The sequence below is a fragment of the Saccopteryx bilineata genome, chromosome 5 (assembly GCF_036850765.1).
Source record: "Saccopteryx bilineata isolate mSacBil1 chromosome 5, mSacBil1_pri_phased_curated, whole genome shotgun sequence".
Lineage (NCBI taxonomy): Eukaryota > Metazoa > Chordata > Mammalia > Chiroptera > Emballonuridae > Saccopteryx > Saccopteryx bilineata.
In genome coordinates this window covers 14,456,820-14,484,447 of record NC_089494.1, presented here as the reverse complement: position 1 = coordinate 14,484,447, position 27,628 = coordinate 14,456,820, and the positions used below count along the sequence as shown (strand labels likewise).

Sequence of the window (27,628 nt, the reverse complement as noted above, 5' to 3'; positions counted from 1 at the left end):
ACTTTATAAAATTTATAAAGCAGAGTTAAAGCATATAATAGTAATTACTTACCAAGTACTTTATGTCAGATTTTCGCTAAGTTTGGCAGAATAAATCTTTATAAAACAACTTACTATAGTTAAATCTATCATTTTATTTATACTTTGGTTGCTCCGCTACCACCCATCATGAAAGCTGGAATGCCCACTAGTGGGCGGTAGGGACCAGGTTGACTACCACTGCCCTAGACTTTGGAGGATTATGATGGGTCAATGTAGATTAATCCTAAAGTAAAAAAATAAAATAACACTGTGCCATTCTGGGAAGTGACGTAGGCAATGGGGGAGGGTATGCATGTGTAGGGGCACAGGGTATATTAACAATCTCTGTTCATCCTTCTCAATACTGTCAACTTAAAACTGCTGTAAAATAATAAAGACACTGGAAAACTAAAATAAATGCAAATGGATATGAACCAATTTATAAGTGTGAAGAATGGCTTTCTGAGCTCTACATTCACACAAAGAAAAATCCCTTCATTCTCCCCAAAGATGTTGACAAAAACTACAAACTCCAAAGTTCAATTATATATACTAAAATTTAACTGCAGGAAAAAAATAGAGAAGCAAAACAAAATTACTAAGGTTTTATAAAAAGAGAAACACATATGGAATATAAATGGTTGGTTCAAACTAAAAATAATTCCACATAAAAATTAATAAACAGGCAATTAGCTAAGGAGAAAATGTAACATGTCTACACACAAAATAATAGTCAAGGAAATAATTAAATATAAATAAAAGTAAAACCATCTCTTCTGGCTGCCAAAATAACCAATGAAAGGCATTTAAAATTTTTATTCATGATTAAATTGTTGCATTTTTGTGAAGATATTGAAAGTTGGAAAGACAACAATGAAATGCTTTTGATTTCATTACCTACTTTTGAGATTTCTCAGTTTTACAATGTTTTCTAATAACTAATTATGTTTTTTGTAACTTATACACATTTATTCACTTTTTTTTTGGAACTTATACACTTCCTTGGTGCAAATAAATAATTGAGGTCATTGAGAAATACAATAAGATTACTGAAAGGAGAATACCATTTATTCATACGATCTTTTATACTTAACATATAGTTTTTCAATTCAAATTTCATATTTCTGTATTCAGCGTTTCTCTTACACAATCTGTGAAGATTTAACAATTCCACTGAAGTCATTAGATTATAAATTTTCTAGAAAATGTCCCTCTCACTAAACTTGCCAATATTAACAAGGCTTGAAACTGCTTAAGTGGCTAGAAGGATGTCAATTTATGGCTGATGTTGGTCTGCTGAACTTGAACTCAAATTATACAGCATTCAGGAAGATAATTATAAAAAATTACTAAAATAATTTCATCTGCATATGCTACCTATCACTCTATAACATGACTCCATGAAAACTTCTGTTTTCAAATAATAGTCTAGGAGATTTTTAATATTTTTGTAGTCAGAGGATATAAAACACTTTATAACCATAAAGTTTTATATTGGGTACAACATCTAAATATTTCACAGATCAGAAACTTACCAGGAAAAAGTTTCTATGTCATTATCTTTCTCAAATTTCAAGGTTTGATGGAGTACTTTATATAAGATGTTAAATTTCAAAAAAGTTATATTTCATGAGACAACACTGTGTTCTCATCACTACTGTTTTCCCTACCTTAAAAGATAGTTGGGAAAAATATCTATTTCTCTGCTCAAGGAAATAAATACCATAACCATAAATGCAAACTGTCATTGGTAGTTTCATATAATAACTACATATCTGAATAATTCCGATGTTTTCTCAGAGTGATAAAATGTACAGAGTAAATACTTTACATGAAAAGTTAGGTATCTTAGATGATATGTCCTATACAAAGGTGATTTTTAAGTGTTGCTTTATACCTAAAGTTGAAACATTTTGTTTATTTTTAGAGGTAAATTAATCTCTATTCTGGATACAAACCATTTATCTTTTCAAAATGCAATGTATTGATATGATAATCAAACTGCAAAATTATTCAAGAATTGGAAATATCACTTGGGAAATTTATAATGCAAATACAGTTAAGGTATGTCCTTTAAACCCCTTACTGTTCTTCACAAATATTTTATGGTGCTTTAATTTTAGTTAAGAATAAATGTTAAAGCAGAGATATATGTCATTGTAGGTCATTCATATAAATAGTATTTTAATACTTTGAAGTGGATTTAATTTTTTTCTGTACATTCAAGAATTTATTTTCCCATTGTAAGAAGAAAGAAAATATTTTCTTCCAAATCTGCTTTCATAATCTAATCTGGTGAGCGTCTCACTAGAATCATTAGAAATGAATTGACCCTAACCTCATCAATTCTCTCTCTTGCCTGACTTTAAACTATGGCTTTCCTTTAAACAGAATTTATTTAATTTTTAGATTTTATGGTTTATAGATTATTTGATTATTATTTTTAAATATTTATATGAAATGAACTATTTCATTAATATAGAATTCAGAGCAAACCTTCTCTTTATATAATTTAGCAAAAATACCAATTACAGTTTATAGATATATAATGCACATATATATATGCATTTATATATTTATTATTTAATTTATATTTACTGTAAATATATGTTAACAAACAACTTTAAGTAAAAAATTATAAAATAACTGTGCATAATATATAATAGGCATTAAATATTTACATGTTTGTCTAAAAAACTAACAACTAAGATTAAGACAAGTCTCTTGTACAGTTATCAAAGAATAGCCTCAATTGAGTACAATTTTAGAACTAGTTCTTAATCTAATTTAATTTTTCTTGTTGTGACACTCATATAACAGCTCTCAAAAGCATACAGAAATGGCCAAGTTGAGGATAGTCGTAACTAAATATCTGAAAGCTCTCTCATGTAATTGAGGAACAAATCAGAAATATACTAGCAAATATAATTTCTAACACAAAAGAATAAACTATTTCCAATATCTCACAATAAAATGAACACATAATTGCAGTACTAAAATTTAAATAACTGCCTTGAAGATATCTAAATACATGGAGAAGATTGTGGGAGTTCTTGGGGTTTTTTTGTGTTTAGTAAGAGAGAGAGAAAAAGAGAGAAAAGGACAGACAGGGACAGACAGAAAGAAAGAGAGATGAGAAGCATCAACTCATAATTGCTGCACATTCGTTGTTCATTGATTGCTTTCTCATATGCCTTGACCATGGGGCTCCAGCCAAGACTGTGACACTTTGCTCAAGCCAGCGACCCAGGGCTTCAAGCCAGCGACCTTGGGCTTCAAACCAGTGTCCTTTGGGCTCAAGCCAGCAACCATGGGGTCATGTCTATGATCCCATGCTCAAGCCAGTGACCCCATGCTTAAGCTGGTGAGCCCCCTCTCAAGGCAGATGAGCCTGCACTCAAGCTGGTGACCTGAAGGTCTTAAACTTGGGTCCTGATAGGCTACGCAAGAGCTTCCCAGTGCAGCATCCCTTGAGGATAGAGGTTGGACAGGGAAGAAGATGCTGTCTTAGACCAAGGGTGGAACAGGCAGAAAAGGCTTACTTATTCTAAACAAATTCACCAGACATGGATAAAAATAAAGCATAATGGCAATTCTTGGTAAAATATATGTGTATATATAGCTGGTAGTTCCATAGTGGAATACTCAGATCTTTGTATTTTCTCACCTAACATTAAGAGTCTGAAATGGAAAGCTACTTGTGGTTAAAATACTACTTGGTGATCATGAAATACTATTCGGTTAAAATACTATTTGGTTGGGTTGTTTTTATATCTATGATATATGGAAGCAATACCCTTTTAAATAAAGGTACTTGACAAATCCTGACTTTTAGTTCCATTGTGTTCATGAAGAAGACTTTTTTTTTCTGCTAACACATATTTTCTCCAGATAAGTTATAATAAATTTGATACTCTTGTTTTATTTATACTTTTTTATATTAATCATTTTATAGGCAAAACTTTCCTAAATCTTTATCAGGAGATTCAAAGAAGTAATTGATTTATTTAAGTTACCATATTTTCTGTTCCATAAGATGCATTTTTTCCCCCAAAAGTGGAGGGGGAAATGCCGTGCATCTTATGAAGCGAAAAATATGGTATTAAATATTTTAATACACCATTTGGTTCAGAATTTTTTTTCTTATTTTCCTCCTTAAAACCCTAGGTGTAGCCCTGGCTGGTTGGCTCAGTGGTAAAGCATCAGCCTGGAATGCAGGAGTTCTGGGTTTGATTCCTGGCCAGGGCACACAGGAAAAACACCTATCTGCTTCTCTACCCCTCCCCCTCTCCTTCCTCTCTGTCTCTCTCTTCCCCTCCCGCAGCCAAGGCTCCATTGGAGCAAAGTTGGCCTGGGCGCTGAGGATGGCTCTATGGCCTCTACCTCAGGTGCTAGAATGGCTCTAGTTGCAACAGAGCAACGCCCCACATGGGCAGAGCATCACCCCCTGATGGGCATGCCGGGTGGATCCTGGTCGGGCACATGCAGGAGTCTGTCTGACTGCCTCCCTGTTTCCAGCTTTGGAAAAATACAAAACAAAACAAAACAAAACCCTAGGTGTGTTTTATGGTCAGGTACATCTTATAGAGTAAAAAATACGGTAAATCCTGCGATGAATTTTTGGACCCTAAGTTTTGGTCCAAAAGGATTTGTTTTAGTTCAGTTCAGGGTGGTTGTTCTTCAACAAGATATTCTGTTTATATATCAAGAGATTTCACAGAAATGATCAAATATAGAATGTAGTGTGGTAAGAGATTAAGTCTTAAATAATATATCTGAATATTAAAATTTATCAGCCCCCCAAAAAGAAACTATATGTGCCTTTTAATGAAGCCATCTTCAAGCTACAGAGTTTATCAGAGGCTATCAATTCTATTCCATAAATATTAAATAATTCCTTTTCTCTGCTAGCCATTTTAAGTTCAATATAAATAGGACACCAATAAAATTTCTTTCTCTTAAGAATTTCACAATATAAAGAAGAAACTAACAATTTGCTAAGTAATTAAAACTTGTCATTTGAGAATATCAGCTCCCAGTTGGGAATTTCAGGTTCTTAGTCTATGAGAACAGTAATAGATATATTTGCTCTCTCCAAAATAATTTTTTTTTAAATGGAAGGTTTTGAATGTTACTCTAAGGAGCATGATTTTGCTTTTTCTTCATAAACAACGGAGATAGAGTGGTTGGGCTGGAATACCACATGATAAAAAGTGTTTTAGGAGAACAAATCAGTCAAGTGTGGACAATACGGATTTGAGAGAGGCAGGCAGAAAAGTAAGGCAGTTGGTGCCGCAATCCATCAATGAGATCACCAAGTCTTAAAATAGCAAGTAAACCATTAGTATGATGACAAATATTTTTCAGTGCCACAAGATGCTGGGAATCCAGAACTAAACATTATGATTCCCAGTTCTGCTATTCCGGAGTTCTCAATCCAGTCAAAAAACCAGTTATTCTTAAAAAAGAATCTTTTCTGTGATGAATGCTTGATATTAGATGTAAAAGATCATCTGGGAAATTTTCCTAATACTGAAGGCTCAGGCAAAGATGTCCTTAAAGTGACTCTGACAGCTTTTACAGTGCTACGGACTGAGCGGTTTGTGTCTTCCCCTGCCTCACTCACTGCCACAAATTATTAAATTGAAACGTTAATCACTAATATGAGCATATTTAAAATGATGCTTTGAGAAGTAACTAGGTCATGATGGTGGAGCCCTCTTTATGAGATTAGTGCCTTTATAAGAAGAGACACTGGAGAACTTCCTTCCTCTGTGCTCTCCACCATGAGGACACAATGAAAAGACGGCCACCTGCAAACCAGGAAGAGTGCCCTCACCAGACACAGTGCCTCTGGCACCTTAACCCAGAACTCCCGGGACTCCAGAACTGTAAGACATATATATGTGTTTATGTTTGAGCCATCCAATCTATGATGATTTTTTATAGCAGAACCAAACTGACTAAAACATTTAGCCCTGAAGGCAGATCAAGTTAATTAACATAATTATGTAAAGGACAAGGGAAAGGGAGCGTTTGAAGAACATCCTAAGCAGAAAGAATAGAATATGTAAAGGTCCTGAATTACTAGATAAATATCATAACCATTTTTCTGGAATTTACTATGATGTCCAAGAACCTTTAATGAGCAAAATAATTTAAAAGACTTAACCATAGCTGAGCTGAGCAAACAGGCAGGATTATCTTGCTAATCCCAATTTCTCTTCTGTACAAATTATGAAGCTGTTGGAATTGGTAAAGTTGTTAGAATAAAAATAATTTGTATAGGCCCTGGCTGGTTGGCTCAGCATTAGAGGGTCAGCCCGGTATGTGGAAGTCCTGGGTTCAATTCCTGGCCAGGGCACACAGAAGAAGCACTCATCTGCTTCTCCACCCCTCCTCCTCTCCTTTCTCTCTGTCTCTCTCTTCCCCTCCCCTCCTGCAGTCAAGGCTCCATGGGAGCAAAGTTGGCCCAGGTGCTGAGGATGGCTCCATGGCCTCCACCTCAGGTGCTAGAATGGCTCTGGTTGCAGCAGAGCATCGCTCCCTGGTGGACATGTTGGGTGGATCCCAGTCCAGCTCATGCAGGAGTCTGCCTGTTACCCCCACTTCTCACTTCCGGAAAAATACAAAAATAATAATAATAATAATTTGTGTAAATGGGTTTCTGGTGTTTCTTTGAAGTCTGATAACAAGTTCAGAGACACATGGCATAACATCAGAGCGTGAACTCCAATACTGAAATTATGGAAAGGCAGACAATTATATGACTTAGAAATGAGTTCTAAGATACATGGCATTGTGACAAGAAACAAGGCCAGTCAATAACCGTAACAAAGCCTGACCCGTGGTGGCGCAGTGGATAAAACCTCACCCTGGAATAACCGTAACAAAGATCAGGTAAGTAAGAGAAAGAGCTGTGTAGCTTTGGAAGGGGAAGGATGAAGGGAAAAAGTAAACATTTTAATCAAATCTACTTTATTACTGATTTTTCTTTGCCAGACATATCATGCAGAATACTTATAATGCTTCTGACATTGAGATGTTTGGCTAAAGCTACTGGATTAGTCAAGGTAAAAGCTCAGCTCCTAGTGTAATCTCTTATATTTCGCTTATATGATTTATTCCTTTCTCCACAAGAATGCTCTTTTATTGATAAAATAAATGAAATTGAGAATCCCAAAGGAATATCATGTCCACCCACACAAAACAGGTTTGTAAAGTGTAAGCAGCAGCCAAGGAGAGGATTCAACTATATGATGACGTGGGTTCCTTTTTTTCCCCATTTTTTCCTTTTTCTTATTTGTTACAAAGTCAATACTAGTCAGATTTTCTGTCCTTTTATGTGTTAGCCAATTAGTTATACTTGAAGTTTCAAACTACCAAAAGCTATGTTGCTAATTTCAAATGTGGGTTTTGTTATTTTGAAAATTTAATGTCATTTACCACCATTAAGGCTGGATCTGCTTGTAATTGGAAACTTTTAAACAATGTCAAACATAGATTTTTAAAGTACACTCTCTGCTGGGGTAGTTGGTATTTCTTATTTGTTTCATCAAGTTGAAACACTTGTCAAAAATATCTTGACAAGCCTCAAAACTGTCTTGTTTAATATGTTCAGTAAGGTTTCTGTTCAGGCTGAGGTATCACAGCGTCCCAGTATCTTTCCTTCTGTGTCCTTGGCCTTCATGGCACAAAAATTCAATGAACTCTGAAAACTACACAACTCAATGCTTTCAGTTCTACTTTTTTTGTTGTTGTTGTTTAAGATCTTGAGTGTCACTGAATTTTTAACACTATTGATCACTGCCTTCTGATCCTTTTTGGTAGATAATTTAATTCTAGAAGATAAACCTGCAAGATTAACTGAGGCAAAGTAAACATTAGCATGTATTATTGACTAGAAATTCATGTGTCTTGCCAGAGCTTGTGAGTACAAGGAGCATTAATGATGCTTCTTCTGGGGAGCTTTCTACTCTAGTTAAACGGATTGGCACGTGGACTATGTTTTTCAGGTACCAAATATCAAAAGCAGTCAATCTAAAGTCAATATTATCCACATGTTTCTAAATTTAGTGTAAATTTACAGAGAAAAAAAAGGTGTCATCAAAACCAGCAAAGTGCAAAGTTTAATTTATATAAGGTAAGTCCTAGAGATCTATTGCATCATATGCTTAAAATTCTGCTAAGAACAGAAGTCATATGTGAAGTGTTTTAATGATGATGATGAGGATGATGATAATAATAAATAAAGTGGGTGGCTGGAAACTTCTGGAGATGATAAAAATAGTTACAGCATAGATAGTGGTGAGAGTTTCAGTGATGTATATCTGTCTCCAAACTCATCAAGTTGTATACAGATGTATATATCAAACATGCACAGTTTTGTCTATTATTTGTATTTCAATTTTAAAAAAGCCAAAAGAGTGAAGAAACAGAACACATAAACACATTTAAGTTAGGCTGGGTCAGGGACTTACGGACACTGACCTGGGATGGAAGCAGCAGCTGGAGAGCCAGTCAGTGTGGCCAGTTCCTGTGAAAAGCACGTTGCCTCTGGGGACTCCCACTTTCTTCCAGATGTGGTCCTCCCCACACGAGATGAGGATGTCTTCACGGGGGTGCATGCGGATGCTGCATAGGAGAGAGGAGAGAGTTGTGGGAGATAATAGTGAATGCTTTCAAATTGTGAATAAATGGCAGAGACTGTTATCCCACTCTAGCAAGGCAGGACAGTTTGCAGCATGATGGCATGGAACTCAGAGGAACTAGATGTTATGTCTTGGCTATAGCTCGAACACAAATCACAGATTCCTTATGTGTCCAATGAGATAGTTGGTTTAGGTAATTATTCATGTCCAAGTCTAACTTGACAACAAAATTTCTGTTTCCTTTCTTTTTTAGGGAAAAGAAGTGCTGCAAATGATAATTTGGCGTTAGAATAGTTGGACCAGTAGACATGCTTATTATTAAAATCAAAATTCTTTTCCAACTATAGTTTTTTTAAAATCAGGGATTATCCAGGAAAAGACCATAAATCATAACTACTATTATTGTCCTTTAATAAATACTATAAATTAAACATTAACTCCATGGCCTACTATCTACACAGAGTAAAGGAGCTTAAATTCTGTGCTAATACGCCACTCAAATTGGCATCAGTCAATGCATAGTACACAAATTACGATAATCAATTCAGGATTCACAAGGCAATTCCCACTCTATAAAGGAATAGAGGGAAACAAGAAAGAAAGATATGACTAACGATGAATAGATTAAGCAGAATTATTTGAACTGGTCTATGATCATTGTGGCTATTCAAATAAACCATTCCAAAACCAAGGGTCTGCAAGGTCAGGCCTGATAGTTTATCTATGGCGATGCTTTAATCTTACCAGTACATAGTTTCATCTGTGCCTTACAGTAGAATGGGGACAAATGTGCCTGATGCCAAGCACCAATTAAATATTAGCAACACATCATTCAATTTCAACATAGTCATCTCAAATCTAAGACAATAATACTCCTACTTGACCAAAAAGTGAAGTGAAACAAGGACTTAAAAATAAAAGTTATACGTTCATTTCTCACACAGTACATTCTATGAATGGCCTTGTTCCTTTCTTCTTCAATATAGACTTTAGGAAATTATTGCCCCCACCCTCCAAAAAAATAATGGTCTCAGTCCATACCGACATGGGTAGCTCCAGGGCTTATATGACATGAAAACTCTTCTCATATGGATCCCTTCCATTAATATCATTTAACCTCAAAATTTTGAACAGAAAATTCATTTCCTTGCATCAGACCTATTCAGCTTTGGAACTCTGCTGGGGCCAATCAGTGTTGCAAACAGTCAACCCACAGGTGCTAAACCACCCTGAGCAGGGCCTTCTTTCCAGTGAAACAGTGCTTCCTTTGGCTCCAGCGCTTCCCTGCCCCCAAAATAAACACAGTGGAAGGGAAATTTTTCCTTTTGCAACTCATCATCATGTTGGTTTGTGACTTCAGAAGGCCAATTCAGGAAAGGAATTTATTATAGCTCAAACTGGGGAGAGGATACATTTATAGAACTTAATTAGAAGAAAAATATGATGAGAGGTAAAAAAATGTCAGGCTGAAATGAATTCTATATTCAAACACACAGAAGAAGGCAGACCAGATCCTTGAAGCTTGTGAATATGATGTATATTGGCTCACAGCTTTCCTGGCAGACACATGCACACTTGACTAGGTGATAAATTACCCTCTTTAAGTGAAGATAACTAAATCATTGATGTCTTTACGAACTTTGAAAGATAAGTTTCCCAAGTGACTTCTGTGAGGGGGGCTACTTGTGGAAGTTAAGGAAAACGTGTAAACACAAACCCACTGGTGGCTCATGCTTTGGAAGTGTGTTTCCAGACTCTTCATTTCTCTTCTGTTTCGGGGCCTCCTCCACCCACCTGTAAACCCTCACTTCCATCCACTCCGTGAGAACAGATCACACTCTTGTGTCTTTGCCCTTATATTCCTTTTCTAACGTGGACTTTTTCAAAATAATCTCTCATTATAAATGTTTATTTTTCCTAATTATTCTGCACAAATTTAAATACTGACGTTCTATGTTTCATAGAATGTGGTTTACTTCCTCCATTTAATGGTCTTTAATCGAACAGATACATTTCCAGCATATAGCAGAAGGAACTTAATGCTTCACAATAATCAGCCGATAAGCAATTGCTATTGATTTGGCCACAGAACAAGCGCATCAGCGGAGACTGGGCCATAGTGGCCCAGAGAGATGCTGTAGGATAAATAAGTTCGTCCATATGAAGAGGTTGGAACAATATCTGAACGTGGTCAGCTCTCCATAAAAAGTTAACTATTATCGTCAATCAACATTATTGTACTTCGTTGTGATCTCGTCCTCGAACAGTTAACTTCTATAATCCACACATGCCTCTTCTGGAGCTCATGAGCAGTAAGTTCAGCACTCAAACCTGCAGATATTTAGAGAGAAATGATGTTCCCGTGTGGACATGCTAGGCTTGATTTGATGTTAAATCCTCTGACTGGATCGTAGTCCTCATCTGTAACACTTTCACCAATGAACGTAAAGAGGTTTTGTGGATTTTCTTTTCATGATACAGTTTTCAGGAATGCATTCCGAGCAACAGTATGTCCATGGACTCTTCCCCCTGCCTCGTGCGTGGAACTGGCACTCGGCAGGTGCTGGCCACGCGGGAGGCCTCCGCTAGGGAGTGCATTCCTCTCCTCAAGCTCTGTCCACAAATAGGTGTCCCTCCTGTAACACAGAATGACTTTCGCTCTCAGAGACGCCTTCCCGAAGCTCTAATTAATAAGAATAATGAGCTCTTACTTAATATCTTCCTGGCACCTGCCCTAAGCGCCGCAGAGTCATTTTCCTTTAAACTTTGAATATAAGCTCTGTGCTTCCCTTTAACTTACTATTAATTATAATTACAAGATTTGAAGACAAAGGCCCTGTCACCTCATTCTCAAGTTAATAAGCTTGTGACTAGGGTGAAAATAGTACAGGAAACATCTTAAGGATTCAAAAAAGGAAAATGGGGGTGAATGGTAGCCTTGCTTCCTCATCAAGCCTTGTCCTGACAAAGTAGCCGGAAAATGTTTTGTTAAACAATATACCAGGCATGTTACATGAAATGTTATGTTCTAGCGAAGACTGTTCTCTCCTTTATAATAGGGCACATTCCCCCCAACAGGCCAGCTCACACGCACTTCAAAAGCTCTCCTCTCTAATTGAAATTGTCCTTCCCCGCCGTGGCATCACACGAGGATATTTTGGAGAGAATATGTGTAGGTGTTTGGAGAACACTATTAATTATCAGTAATGTCGGTGGCATAAGCACCACTGTTAGACTTTTCAAAAAGAAGAATATTAATCCAAAATAAGACTGTCACAAGAAAGACTAATTAGATACCCCTGTCTTCACTTTAGGTTATTCAGCATTGTGAAGGTTTTCTTCACTTAGGTTCACAGGCTCTAATTATCTTCAGCATAAAAGACGTGCAGTGGGTTGAAAATATATCAATATCAAAATCTGTGCCCTGTGAACATTCGGTGACCACTTATCTACTCTTAATGACAGTACACACTTGCACATTACGTATGCCTATATCCAGCTTACCAGGACAAATATATATAAAGGACTTGTCTGATGGTTTCTCAGCTAAATAATTGCACCTTATCTTTGGGTATTTATCAGGATTTACAAAGCACTCACATAACTTTTTCCCTTATTTCAACCAACATGCTTGAAGAGCCTAGGATGCAGTCTGCAGAACAGACAGGCATCCCTGTCAGGAAGCTTAAGATGAACGGGGTGCGCAGGCAATCAGCAACATGAAAAGAAACCAATGACCCAGCTATATGGAAAACATGCTGTGATGTGATAATGACTCGGGGAAGAGTGAGGTGGTCAGGGGAGTCCTCACGGAAGATGTGACATTCTAGTTGAGATCAGAATGGCAAGGAGGAAGAAGCATCTTTGGGACAATTAAAGGACAGGTGGTCCAGCAGAGGTGACTGCACGTGCAAAGTGCGAAGGCTGAAAGGAGTTGGTGTACTCAAGGGACAGCAGGCAGGCCAGGGTGACTGCAGACAGCCGGCAGGGAGGGCTGTTCTAAGGATGAATGAGGAGCAGTAGGAAGCCAAGGACCGGATCATGTAGGACCTCACAGACTGAGAAAAGAAGACTGAAACTTATCCTAAGATCACTGAATGCCCTCAAGTAGGGGAACATTATATGATAGATAACTATTTAAAAGTCTTCTCTAGCTGAAAACGGAAAGCAAGAGAAGAAACCAGGACATTAGCTAGAAGTAAACAGCAGTAAGCCAAGAATAATGGCTTTAGATCCATTTAACATATAGCTCCTCATCAGGCATGCCAGATGTCACTTTCGTATATTAGCATTTTCACCATCATCTTCAGGAAGAGTCAACTCACGGTTCTCACCAATAAAGAATATTAAATAATTAAGTGTGATTTAAAAAGTGGCAAAGTAAAACAGGAACAAAAGTCATGAAACAAATATGTGCACAAAACTAAATGCAACGTTCCCTACTTCTGGCTTCCGTGTCTTCTCTGGATCAGCCTGCCTGCGGTAAACACGCTTTCAGCTCTTCAGTGCTGAGCATTGCAACACCGGGCTAAGAGCGACAGGCCAACTCTTGCTCAGCATGTCTGGGCTCCAGTATGTTAGCCTATTTGCAAGAGTGGAGTAGTAGAAAGCCCATCGTGGCAACATATTGAAATATGCCTCTAATCTAGCTTTTACCAGCAAAAGCTAATATTTTATCGCCATCTTTCAGAGTCCAATGTTTAGTTCCCAATGAATCCTTGACTAGATTAAGGAAAGAGTGTGTATTTATGAATTACAAATTTTGAGAAAAGAACAAGCAGTAGCATTTGGAAGACTAAAATAACATGTTTTTTTTTTTTTTTTTAAATAATTTTATTTATTTATTTATTTTGTGACAGAGACAGAGAGAGTCAGAGAGAGGGACAGACAGGAAGGGAGAGAGATGAGAAGCATCAATTCTTCGTTGCAGCACCTTAGTTGTTCGTTGATTACTTTCTCATATGTGCCTTGATGGGGGTGGGGGGGCACAGTAGAGTGAGCTAGTGACCTCAGGTTCAAGTTGGTGAGCCTTGCTCAAACCAGATAAGCCTGCGCTCAAGCTGGCGACCTCGGGGTCTCGAACCTGGGTCCTCCGCATCCCAATCTGACGCTCTATCCACTGCACCACTCCCCGTTCAGGCAATAATATGGTTTTTATAATGTTGGGGCATTTTTAATTTGATCCTAGCGCTTTTAGGTAGCTCCTAGTATGCCTGTGCTTTGAGGTTTGCGGTTGGTTTTGCAGACTTGTAGATGGTCTGACTCATGTGGGCCAAGTGCATGTATCAGTAACCATGGGTGGTGTGGTTGGTTCTCAATGACTAGTTTCATGAAACAATTTCTCAGAGAATTCACATTAAACTCTAAAACTCAGATTTTCCCTAGAAATTGCTCATAAAAAATAAAGTTTCTTGAGGTATATAAGAAACAAGGCTTTTCCTTTCATAATTTTCTTACGACTTTAAAATAATGGTTCCATACTTTGAAGTCACCTTGGTTACCTCATTTGTAGAAAACAAGTTTTGGGAAATTAAGTATAATTTAAACTAAATTATATAGCAAGCACTTAGGAAAGTACTTGTCACATATTAGGTACTCAATTAAATGTTAGTTATTATTTTTTCATTTTTTCCACACTCATGTTTATTTGAAAATTTCAAGTTTCTCAAAAACAGTATTTTTCTAATTTTAAGCAAATAATTGGGTTTAAAACATCTCTTCAATTTCTTTAGGATCCAAATCCTTTAAACTAATGTAATATATATGGTGTTTAATGTGGCAAGGAACAAAAACTCAGATGGTTATCTTCTGGTGTTTTCAGTCATTTAATGCTCACTGGAAATATAGGCTCTAATGGAAAGAAGTGATTGATGGACCTTTTCTTCCTACCAAACCACCTACGGACTATCTCTATGGCTTTCCTTCTAAGTCAGGTTATAGGCAAAGGCTATAAAAAATACCCAAAACTATTGATCAGTACTTTTCTACCTGCATGCAACACAGAATTGTTGCTTTTCTATTCCCTCCTCTCACAACAATAATGAATCATTTCTCTATCTTTGTCATAGCTAAGAATTACTCATGGGGTTTTTTTGTTTGTATTTTGTTTTGTTTTGTTTTTAGAGAGAGAGACAGACAGACAGGAAGGGAGAGAGATAAGAAGCATCAACTCATAGTTGCAGCACTTTAGTTGTTCAGTAACTACTTCTCATACATGCCTTGACGGGGTGAGGGGGGCGAGGTCTAGCCAAACCAATAACCCTTGCCCAAGCCAGTGACCGTGGGATCATGTTAATGATCCCATGCTCAAGCTGGCAACTCTACACTCAAGTCGGATGAGCCTGCACTCAACTGGGCAACCTTGGGATTTTGAACTTGGGACCTCAGTGTCCCAGGTCAATGCTCTACCCACTGTACAACCACTGATCAGGCTAGAATTACTAGTTTTAATGAGACTGTGGTCAAGAGTGGTGATGTTATTCTATATAATCATCTCTAATCATTTTAGGGTCACTTAAGAATTTTTTTTTCAAAATATCAGTTTTGCCTTTTAGTTTTCTCTGGAAACACAGAAAACTTACATGTTAACATCAGGGAAATGACTACCTATTCAACGTCAATTCATATGCAGAAAGAGTGTAACATACTACACTGACAACTCAGTTTTCCATGCACTGATGTTACACAACATCTAATTTTATGTTAACAAAATAAATCTTTGGTAAGCAATGCAATATACCTAATATACACATCTTCTATTTTTAAAATTCACTTCTTATTAAACATATAAATGGCAAGGCATATGCAATGGAATTGAATGCTTATATACAAGTTTTATTTATGATATCATTTGCTAAAAAAATATAGACATTTAGCCTGACCAGGCAGTGGTGCAGTGGATAGAGCATCAGCCTGGGACGCTGAGGACCCAGGTTCAAAATCCAAAGATCGCCAGCTTGAGCGCAGGCTCACCAGTTTGAGCGCAGGGTCACTGGTTTGAGCATAGGATCATAGACATGACTCCATGGTCACTGGCTTGAGCCCAAAGGTCACTGGCTTGAAGCCCAAGGTTGCTGGTTTGAGCAAGGGGTCACTGCCTCGGCTGGAGCTGCTGCCAGTCAAGGTATGTATGAGAAAGCAATCAATGAACAATTAAGAGGCTGCAACTATGAGTTGATGCTTCTCATCTCTCTCCCTTCCTCCTGTCTGTCTGTCTGTCTGCCTGCCTCTCTCCCTCGCTAAAAAAAAAAAAAAGACATTTTACTTCTTGCTATTAAATAAATAAAAAAAAAGAAAAACAAAAAACAAATGACAAAAACCAAGAAGTTCTAAGGCTATTCCTAAGAAAATAAATCAACTTTCAAATTATACAATATATATATATAGCACAATAATACTGTTATTAAGTTCTTAGTCTCTTTGTAAATTCAGGGAAAAATACATTTATAATCTTTAGAATAAAATTATTCAAAATCCAGAATTCTTAATTCAGGTATTACATGGAGTTTATGGTGCTTTCATATTCCATAAGCCTTGACAAAAAGGTTATATGATACAGATCTATTTGACATGACTATAAGCATGAACATGAGTGCTTCATTATAGATTTAAAAATATTTACTAATAATATCTCACTGCATTTTTGTCATTAAAATATTTTCTGTATTATGAAAAAGTGAATCTTAAAGAATGTAAAGATTGAGGTAAGTTTTTTTTCTTAAAACTTAGATTTTAATTTTATAAATTTTGTGCCACTAAGCAAAAGCTCCCATACAGTAATATACAGAATTTATTATGAGGTTTAAATGCCTATAATGCATGTTTAATTTGATACAGTGACCATAGCTATAATTACAGTCTACAAGAAAGAATATTCTCTATACTTAAAAAAAGAAGTCTTCAATTACCAAATAAGCTGCATTATATTTCATTAACTTAAAATATGTAACTCCAGTTTAAGCCTGAAAAGTAATGAAACCTTAAAAATCCTGCAGGTTGGCTCAGTGGTAGAGTGTCAGCCCAGAGTGTGGAAGTCCCGGGTTTGATTTCCTGGTCAGGGCCATCCTTAGCACCCAGGGCCAACTTGCTTGAATGAGCCATGGCTACAAAAGTGGGAGGGGTGGGGGAGAGAAAGGGGAGGGGGAAGGTGGAGAAGCAGATAGCTGCTTCTCCCGTGTACCATGAATGGGAATCAAACCCAGAACTTCCATACGCTGGGCTGATACTCTACTATGAGCCAACTGGCCAGGGCCAATAAATTCTTGTAATAATTTAGTGTTCAGTATTCATCCACTGAACTACCCTACCCTGATATATAAACATGCTCAGTAATATAAACAAAGTACTATTCAACCTTATTGTTTTGTTTTCCCTATCACTGAGGCTACCTGTGACAGCTTGTTGCTCCATAAGAAACACAGCACCGTATCCCTCTTGCCACTGACCAATCCTAGCTCTCTTTGAGGCCTAGAAATCCCATCTCAAAGATCACCTCTTCTAAGAAGGCTTTTTTCTTCCCTTTAACTGGTTTTGCTCTTCCCCATCTGCACCTCCAGAGTGTTTACTGTAGATATTTATGAAATATATCCAGTGGTAGGATTTGCCACCCTAATGACTGGTTCTCTGCCTTAGTGACCATTTTAAGTATAAAAAGGCAATATACTAAAAGGTATTTTTTCATGCATTTAATACTTAAATAAGAACAATAAAGGAGGTACACAAAACTAGATCATGCTATAAGAAAGAATTTTAAAATATAAATAAAGCATTGCCTGACCAGGCGGTGTCGCAGTGGATAGAGCATCGAACTGGGATGAGGACGACCCAGGTTCGAGACCCCGAGGTCACCAGCTTAAGGGCGGGCTCATCTGGCTTGAGCAAAAAGCTCACCAGCTTGGACCCAAGGTCGCTGGCTCAAGCAAGGGGTTACTCGGTCTGCTGAAGGCCCGCGGTCAAGGCACATATGAGAAAGCAATCAATGAACAACTAAGGTGTCGCAACGAAAAACTAATGATTGATGCTTTTCATCTCTCTCCGTTCCTGTCTGTCTGTCCCTATCTATCCCTCTCTCTGACTCTCTTTCTGTCTCTGTAAAAAAAAAAAAAAAAAAAGTATTATATATATAATACCTGACAAAAAACAATACAAGTTGTTACCACCTGGTTGTTTGGCACTTTTTCTATTTACTTTATGTGTTTGTTTACTGACGTAACTAATGCAAGGTAATTAAAATGTAGTATATATTTCATCAAAGGTATAATGAGTTTTATGAAATTAATAAATAAATATTACAAGCATAGTTCCATCAATTTTTTTTCACCTGTGGATGGAATGAACACTACTATAGGCACTTAGAATATGCTGTTGCATATTTTAATGTTAAAAAGGAATAAGGAATGTAAATGTGTGATTTCCACATTGGGCAGCTGCCCAGGCACCCACCTCAGATAGAACCCTGATTACAAGGGCCATTTTAACAACCGGTTCGCCAAACTCAACAAAAAATTAGGTGTCAGTTCTGCCAAACCAGTGCGAACTGGCTGAATCCCACCACTGAATTTATCTTACTCTAAAATAACTCATTTTAGAATTGTAGCTTTGGGCCAGATATTATATTGAGTTTCATCAATTGATAAGTTTATATTTCCTAATTAGTGAACACTGACTGAAGATCCTAAAATCTTAGGTAATATTCCAAAGTCAAAAAAATCACTGTTTTATTTCTCATTCATCTTTTAAATGATTTCTTCTTAAAAGGAAAGCAAGAGTTTGTCCCAGATTGGAAAAGAGAAAAAGTTTCTATTTCAATTTGAGTAGCTCAGTGCCTCCTGAACACACAACATCAATTTCAGGCCTTGTGTCTAGAATTCAGCTAGTTAAACTGGATAATAACCTCTGGATAGTTTTGTCTCAACTGTCAAGGTAATTGCTTCTCTTCTTATATTCACTGAGTAATAAGATGCCTGCCTAAATATGGTTAGTATTAAAGTTTAGTGATGAAATGTATAAATTCCTTCTGTACTAAATTTCCTATTAACATTTTAACCTACATTTCTAATTTCCAAGTGTGAAGACTATCCAAGTTTAAAACAACAAAAACATGCGTTCTTATATAAATGGCTGGTTTAGAAGCTCTCGGGTGGCCCAGGGGTCCTGAGAAAGCTGGAGTGTGGAGAGCTTACTGAGCATGTGGCTTTCTCTCTACAGATGTTGCCAATTAAAATGAGTTTTTCCTACTTTTTCTGTTTCTCTCTTCCTTTTCATTATAGAATGAACTTTCCCCTCTATATCTTCCTCCTCATCTCCTTTCTAGAGCTGTTAGCAGGAAGTCACAAATTTCATTCCAAAAAGATGTTTGAAACGGTACCTATGAGAAAGTGGGTAATTTTCCACTAGTATAGGATTGTATAATCAACCCCTGAAATTGCGTTGATGGAGGATACGGTTGGATACATGCACATATCGTACACATCTACTTGTGCGACAATAATGTCACATTCTAAGTTGTGAAATACGCTCTTTTTAAAGAAAAACTGCAATAGGTAATAAAAAAAAATAACTCGTTTTAGAATTGTAGCTTTGGGCCAGATACTATCTGTGAGAGAACTCACAAAATGTTATAGAATTTTGCAATTTGATCAGCCTTCTAAGTGTAAGAATTATTTATTTTAAACCATTTTTATGTCTAAGATCTTGATAAAGAAAGTCCATTGAGGTGTTAGACATTTCCTTAAGAATTATTTGTGAATCCAGTAGTTTTTTTTATGAGTGGAGAAATGTCATGAAAAATGTTTCATCAAAAAAATGTTTCATCATATGTATGCAAAAAAGCAATACATTAATAACATCATTAAAATTCTATACAGCAAGTGTTTCTGAATTAAAGAAGAATTAGAGCAAAAGACTCAATTAATAATTAATAAATCTGGGGACCATTCCCTTTATCTTTCCACAGAAGCTCTGTGAAGCTATTTTACACAGGATGGAAGTTGGAGAATTATGGTATCCAGAGTAGATTTAACCAATCCATCTTACAGATACCACTTATTAAAATTTGTACTTTGTAGTCTCTGAGGACTGGCTCCCCCAATCATTCACAATGTCATTTCTCTTTCCTTTCCCCCCCCTATGTATTTTAGAAAACTTAAATACTATCTTAATAGGAAGAGTAACCATGTGACATACATAGTTCTACTGCTCATTGAGAAATAGGCTAAAGTTCTTGGGAAGGACCATCTTTCCTGTATATAAAGGCAGGGACAAGGACAAAGCTTTCTGCCCTTTGACTTTTGGCATTCTCTTTTTTAATTTTCCTACCTGTCATGGATACGATGCCTGAAAATGCAGCAGTGTTTTATAATTATGAGGACAAAAACAATGCACTAATGATAACACACTACGGATAACAGACCAGGAAGAAAAAGAAAAGAAATCAGACTGTAAAAGGGTTTGCTTAAGAAAGTCTGCCAGCCCTGCAAGGCATGAGACAAAGAAATTCCTTTGTTTTTAAATGAATGTTAATCATTTTGCCTCCTGTCAGCTGAACACATCCTGATAATTTGGCACCACAAGACTGCATTGCTGTAGTACCAAAGCCTAAGATGTGGGACTGCTCCAGTGAAGAAGATAGAGGTGAGAGACCCAATCATTTAGGCTGGAAAGTTATCAACTTTGGCAATGTGTTGGTGAAACGTTTGTTCAAGTTCAAAGATATGCTATATGTAGATCACATACCTGTCAACAGGACAGCTTAGTGGGTACATTCTTGGGTCCCTGTTATAGTTTTATAAATTACTAACTGTCAAGCCTAGAATGGTTGGATACTCAATATCCACATTTCCACCACCTCCCTACAGACAATTAAGCAACACTATCAGGTAAGAAGGATGGAAGATGCTGTCCCCAGGGTTGTCATATACTCTCAAACTAGCAGCAGCCAATGAAATGGACTTGGCCTTTTGGCTGCTGGTGTTCTTCCTTATGTGTCTTCAGGGCCCTTGAACAAAGCTCTTTTTAGAGAAGCACAGGCTGCTCACAATCGATCATGAATGGGGGCTGAGACTACAGACATTATTCAAGGGTTGTAGATATCTGTGTCATCATCTCCTATTGCTGTTGTAACCAATAGCCACAAACGTGGTGACTTAAAACAAGACAAACATTATCTTTCGGTTCTGGAGGTCAGACGTTTGAAATGGGCTTCACTGGGCTAAAATCAAACTGTTGCCAGGACTAGGTCCTTCTGGAGGGTTGGGGAGAGGGCATGTTTCCTGCCTTTTCCGGCTTTCGAGGACACCTAGACTCCTTGATCATGACCCCATCCTCCATTTTCAAGGCCAGCAGTGCTGCATCTTCAGGTTTCTCTCTGACTCTGATGCTTTTCATCATCACATGTTCTCAGACCTTCCTGCCTCCCTCTCTCTCTTAGATGGCCCCTTGTAATTATACTGTATTCACTTGGATAATCCAGAATAATCTCCCTATCTCAAGATCCTTAATCACATCTGCAAAATCCTTTTTGCCATATAAAGTAACATTTCCAAATTCTGGTAATTAGGACATGGACATTGATGAGGGGACATTATTTTTTTTTTGAGGGGACATTATTTTGCCTAACTATATTCTTTAAACCTTCATCAAAAATAAAGATTAAAATAATGGTGATTTAAACATTGCCATGAAAATAACCCAATGTCCTTAGCTTCAACAGCAACATTATACCAGCGCTGTAAGGAAAAGTACATTTTAAAAAATCTGTAAAACATGTTGAGAGGTAGAAGTGACTTTTGCTTGTTTAAAAGTGATCCTCCAGGTACATATGAAAGGACATTGGGTGGGCACCTAAGTATACTTCATGGTTCATTCCTACAATATGGTATTCATAAAGAAGGGAAGTCATGATAATGAGCATACATCAACTCAAAATTTATGGGACACAGCAAAAGCAGTCCTGAGAGGGAAGTTCACAGCATTACAGGCATACCTCAAGAAGCTAGAAAAAGCTCAAATAAACAACTTGACCCTGCATCTAAAATGACTAGAAAAAGAACAGCAAGTAAAGCCCAGAGATAGTAGAAGGAAGGAAATAATAAAGATCAGAGCAGAAATAAATGACATAGAGGCTAAAGAAACAATACAGAGGATCAATGAAACCAGGAGCTGGTTCTTTGAAAAGGTAAACAAGATCGATGAACCTTTAACCAGACTTACCAAGAAAAAAAGAGAGAAAACTCAAATAAATAAAATTAGAAATGAGAGTGGAGAAATAACAACTGACACAACAGAAATACAAAATATTGTAAGAAAATACTATGAAGAACTGTACGCCAAAAAACTAGACAACCTAGATGAAATGGACAAATTCCTTGAAACATATAATCTTCCAAAAGTTAATCTGGAAGAATCAGAAGACCTAAACAGACCAATTACAACAAATGAGATAGAAACAGTTATCACAAAACTCCCAAAAAAGAAGAGTCCTGGGCCTGATGGCTTCACAAGTGAATTCTACCAAATATTCAAAGAAGAACTAACTCCTATTCTTCTCAAGCTATTTCAAAAAATTCAAGAGGAAGGAAGACTTCCAAGCTCCTTTCATGAGGCAAGTATAATTCTGATTCCGAAACCAGGCAAAGACAACACAAATAAAGAATATTATAGGCCAATGTCCCTATGAATTTAGATGTTAAAATCCTCAACAAAATATTAGCAAACCGGATCCAGCAATATAATATATATTGTGCTGCTTTAGGGTGAAAGGTTCTGAAGATATTTATTAAATCAAGTTGATCTAGTATGTCCTTTAAGTCTGTTGTTTCTTTGTTAATTTTCTTTCTTGAGGGTCTATCTAGTAATGTTAGTGGGGTATTGAAATCCCCTACTATTATAGTATTGCTGTTGATCTCGCCCTTTAAATCCATTAAAGTCTGCTTTATATATTTAGGTGCTCCTATATTAGGTGTGTAGATATTTGTAATGGTTGTACCTTCTTGTTGGATTGCTCCCTTTATCATTATGTAGTGACCTTCTTTATCTCTTACTATAGCCTTTGTTTTAAAGTCCATTTTGTCTGATATAAGTATTGCTACCCCAGTTTTTTTTCATTTACATTTGCATGAAATATTTTTTTTCCATCCTTTTATCTTCAGTCTATGTGTATCTTTTGTTTTAAGGTGTGTCTCTTGTAGACAGTATATGTATGGGTCCTGTTTTCTTATCCACACAACTACCCTATGTCTTTTGATCAAATCATTTAATCCATTTACATTTAAGGTTATTGTTGATATGTAGTTGTTTATTGCCATTTTATTCTTTAAAACTGTATTCCTCTTTTGCTATATTCTTTTTCTCCTTTGATCTGTTTACAACAGGCCCCTTAGCATTTCTTGCAGCCTTGGTTTGGTTGTAGTGAATTCCTTGAGTTTTTTTTTTTGTCTGGAAAGCTTTTTATTTCTTCTTCAATTTTAAACGATAGCCTTGCTGGTAAAGTAGTCTTGGTTGTAGGCTCTTGTTCTGCATTACTTTGAATATTTCTTGCCATTCCCTTCTGGCCTCAAGTGTTTCTGTTGAGAAGTCTGAAATCATCCTTATGGGGGCTCCTTTGTAGGTGATAGTCTTTTTTTCTATAGCAGCTTTTAATATTTTTTCTTTATCATTTAGCTTTGGTATTTTACTTATGATGTATCTTGGTGTAGATTTCTTTGGGTTTCTCTTTAATGGAGTTCTCTGTGCTTTTTGAACTTGTGAGATATTTTCCTGCCTCAATTGAGGGAAGTTTTCAGCTATGATATGTTTGAACAAAGTCTCTGTCCCTTGTATTTTCTCTTCTTCTTCAGGAACCCCTATGATGTGGATGTTGTTTCTCTTCATATTGTCACAGAGCTCTTTTAGAGTTTCCTCAGACTTTTTGAGTCTCTTTTCTTTTTTCTGCTCTGCTTCCATGCCTTTATTTATCTTGTCCTCTAACTTGCTGATTCGATTCTCAGCTTCATCCATCCTGCTTTTAATACCTTCCATTTCTGATATTGTATTTGTCATTTCTGACTGATTCTTTTTTATTATTTCAATGTCCTGTTTTTATATTTGCTATCTCTTTATTTAGTTGTTCGTAATGACCATCTATTGTTGTTCTAATATCTTTGAGCATCCTAACAATCGTTATTTTAAACTCTGCATCTGGTAATTTGGTTATATCTGACTCATTCAGGTCCTTTTCTGGGGAGTTCTCTTGATTCATTTGTGTTGCATTTCTCTGCCTTCTTATTTTCTCTGTGTAAAAGAAGGTTTTGGCCACTGGAGTCCACTGGGTGTGGCCTTTGTGTTCCCTAGGTGTGGTCTGTCTCCAGGCCCGCCACACCCTCTGCTGCTGCTGCCCAGTGTGTTCAGGTATGGGTGTTGCCAGTGCCTGCTCACTGGGGCTGTTGCTGTGGTTTCTGCCTCTCCTTCACGGGAGTGGCTGTGATCATGTGCTCGGGTGTACAAGCCTAGGTGGCTTTGGCCTTTGCCCCGCCCCCATGGGTGGCTTTATGCTTGGCCCTGAGGGCAGGGATGAGCACCTTTGTTCAGCTGTGGGTCTTTGCCTGATTCTGGGCTTTCGCCCCACCCCTGAAGGAGAAACCCGCTCATGGGACGGCTGCAAGCCTTGGCTCCACAGGCTGGGCAGGACTGCGTGCCCATGCTCAGTAGTGGGACTCTGTCTGTTCTGAGCTTTTGGCTCCACCCCCGCGGGAGAAGCCGGCTCCCCAGTCAGGCCACAAGCCTCAGTTCCGCGGGTGGGACAAGGCTGTGCTCCTGCGCCCTTGGTCAAGGGCAGGTCTCCGCCCCTTCTGGGGCTCCTGCCTTTCCCCCACAGTCTGGATTGCAGGCAGCCTGCAGCTGGGCTTGACCACTTTTGCACATCCCCTCCTCCCCAGCTGGGCACAACTGAGCTCACACCTGGGCCTCAGTGGTGGCCAGCCAGCTTCCGCCCTTTGCCAACAGAACCATGCTTCTGGGTCCCACTGCCGCCCGCCCTCGGGGGAGCCCTCAGCCGTGTGGGTGGGGGCGCTACAGCTCAGACTCTAACACTCACTACTGTAGTCCTGAAAGCTCCCTCCTTCTAAGTGACTCTACTCTGAGTGCCGTGGGAGAGCTTGTTTGGCTGGTGTCCTGCTTCCCTTTGCTGGTATTGCTATTTCCAGGGGAAATATTCACTTCAGATTTGGGGAGTGACTTGTCCCAGGGGTTAGGGTGGCTGTCTCTCAAAATGTTTCTCCCTGTGCCTCCTAGATTACTCTCTCTTCCTGCTGCTCAAGTCCTCTCCTCTCTCCCTGTCCCCCGGAGCCCTGGGTGAGTGGTTGTGAGAGAGGTTTTCTGCGCAGTCCCTTTAAGAAGAATTCCGGGTCTAAGAAATCAGTCTCTTTCTCACAAACAGTATCCTGTCCTATTTCCAGCTAAATACTATCCATACGCCTCTTCTAGGCTCTGGGGCTGCATGCTGGGGCTTTGTTCCTGGGGCTCAGGACCCTCCCCTCTCTGCTAAACTCACTTTCTGCCACACGAGTCTCTCCCGGCTGCCATTCGCTCTGGGGAGCTGGGCAGCCCTCTCCGTGTTTCCACTTTTCCTACCAATCTCAGTGTGCCTTCATCAGTGTTCCTTGGTTGAAGAGTCCTCTTAGTTTAGTCCAAAGTTGGTTTTTCCAGATGATGGTTCTTAAAATTAGTTTGTAATCCACTTTGGTTCTGGGAGGTGGAAGTTGGTACGTCTGCCTACTCCATTGCCATCTTGTCTTCCCCTAAAGAAACTTATCCAACAAGCCACTGTGCCCACTGCCTGTCCCGCAGATAGGGCCACCGCAAGACCCACTACCGCCTCCACCACCACCACTCCTCTACTCCTCTTAAGCATCCATTCTTATGAAGCCTGCCATAAAATCAGCCAGGTGCTAATTCAGATCTCTGGGGTCCATCACCTAAGGAATTGTGATGAAATAAAAATGTTTCCAAAAAATATATATTAACTGTATGGCCAGGGGCCACGGCCATCATCACAGCCGCCTAGCCCATGGCAGGTTCGAATTTGATTCAGACAGACAGTAATAAAACAATGAAGCCAAGAACTGGTGGGCCATTAGCTTTAATCCTAGCTCCCACCGGTGGGCAAGAAATACACACAGTAGGAAAACACTTCCCTTTCCATTCAGGGCTCCCAAAGCCACTGACTTATCTGAGTTTCGTAGAATCAATGGTTTCTACCTCACCAGCCTTATTCACCTCTGTTTCCTATCTCCTATCTCTGCACAAACTCTGCACAAACTGGCTTCTTCTTTAGCATTTTGACATCTTGTCAGCTTCTCCTCTCCTCCACGTGGCCTTTCTCTGCTTTCCTCCAGCATGGGCTCCTCTGCCCCATTTTATAGTGTAGAAATCAAAACCTTTAATCCAATATACAAACAAGGAAGTCTCTGATACAAAGTCACTTATCTGAGGCATAATAGGATTCCTTATGAGAGTGCATCACACCACATCATGCAACAGTCAAGGGTGTGGGGAAAGCTTAGTTTTGAAAAGATCTTAGTATTAAAAGGGTGGGAAAGGCTGTCTTAAAACTAAGCCTTAGGCCAGGGGTCTCAAACTCGCGGCCTGCCGAACAATTTTGTGCGGCCCGCAGACTAATCCACGAAGTTCAAAATATTTTGGATAAAATTAAGTAAGCCTGTGGATTAGTCTGCAGGCCGCACAAAATTGTTCGGCGGGCCGTATGCGGCCCGTGGGCCACAAGTTTGAGACCCCTGCCTTAGGCTATAAGGACCCTGCCTGCTTACAGCCTGCCCCCCACACCCAGTGCAAACTATAAGTGAGCAAACATATATATCATATTTACAAACTTATTTGACTAACATTAGCAAAAACAAAGAACAAAAAATAAAGAACAAGTAGAATTGTAAATAGGTCATTTTCTATTTTCAAAATTAATTTCAAGAAATGGCTGTTTATTCATTCCTTTATTTGTTCACATTAGAAGTATTAATTGAACACCTGTGCCAGGAACTGAGAATACAATGGGAAACAAGAAATAGTCTCTATCTACCTCCTGAGAAGGAAAACAGACCAATAACAGACAAATAGATATATAATAAAATATTGGCTGGTAATCAGTTCTATATTAAGGCTTAGTTAGCGTCAATGCACTTCTACCAGAGAGGTCCTTCAAACTTCCAAACAAACGTTTTTCATGTTGTACACTAAACAGACTTTAATAAAAACCATGAGAGTGAAAAAGCAATGTTATTCAAGGTCTCTGCATATCTTAGAACTCAATTTCATACAGAAATTCACCACATTTATTTAAAATAATAACTTTACTAAAATATAAAACATAACCAGTATTTTTTGAAAGCATGAAGACAGAGAAGGATCAATATATACATTCATTCATTCATTCATTCATTCATTCATTCATATGTGCTCATTTATGCATGAATTCCATTGTATAAAGAGAAGGATAAGTGTTGTCAGAAAGGGAGGCTTCAGGGATGCCTTTTGGTCCTTGGTATCAGCTAGGTACTAGACAACCCATTGTTGTTTCACTGTTTGAAAATCTCATTGGAGTCTACCTGTATAAAATTCCCCAAAGTAAAAATTGCATCAAAGGTATATTTTAAAAATCAGGTTTATTTAGGTATAATTTACCTATAGTAAAATTCATACCTTACGGCCCTGGCCAGTGGCTCAGCAGTAGAACATCAGCCAGCGTGTGGAAATCCTGAGTTCAATTCCTGGTCAGGGCACACAGGAGAAGCAACCATCTGCTTCTCCACCCTTCCCCCTTCTCTCTCTTTTTCTCTCACTCTCTCTCTTTTTCCATCCTGCAGCCATGTCTTGAATGTTTTGAGCAAGTTGGCCCTGTGCACTGAGGATGGTTCCATGGCCTTGCCTCAGGGGCTAAAACAGTGGGGTTGCTGAGAAATGGAGCAGCA

At 38.2% G+C, this 27,628-nt stretch overlaps 1 protein-coding gene across 1 annotated transcript in view; it reads right to left on the bottom strand.

Annotated features, from left to right (window-relative positions):
* Positions 1–27,628, bottom strand: part of SPAG16 (sperm associated antigen 16) — a 232,523-nt gene that overhangs the window by 100,482 nt on the left and 104,413 nt on the right. Inside the window, 1 exon segment of the mRNA XM_066232513.1 lies at positions 8,512–8,655. Coding sequence (XP_066088610.1) covers positions 8,512–8,655 — 144 coding nt within the window.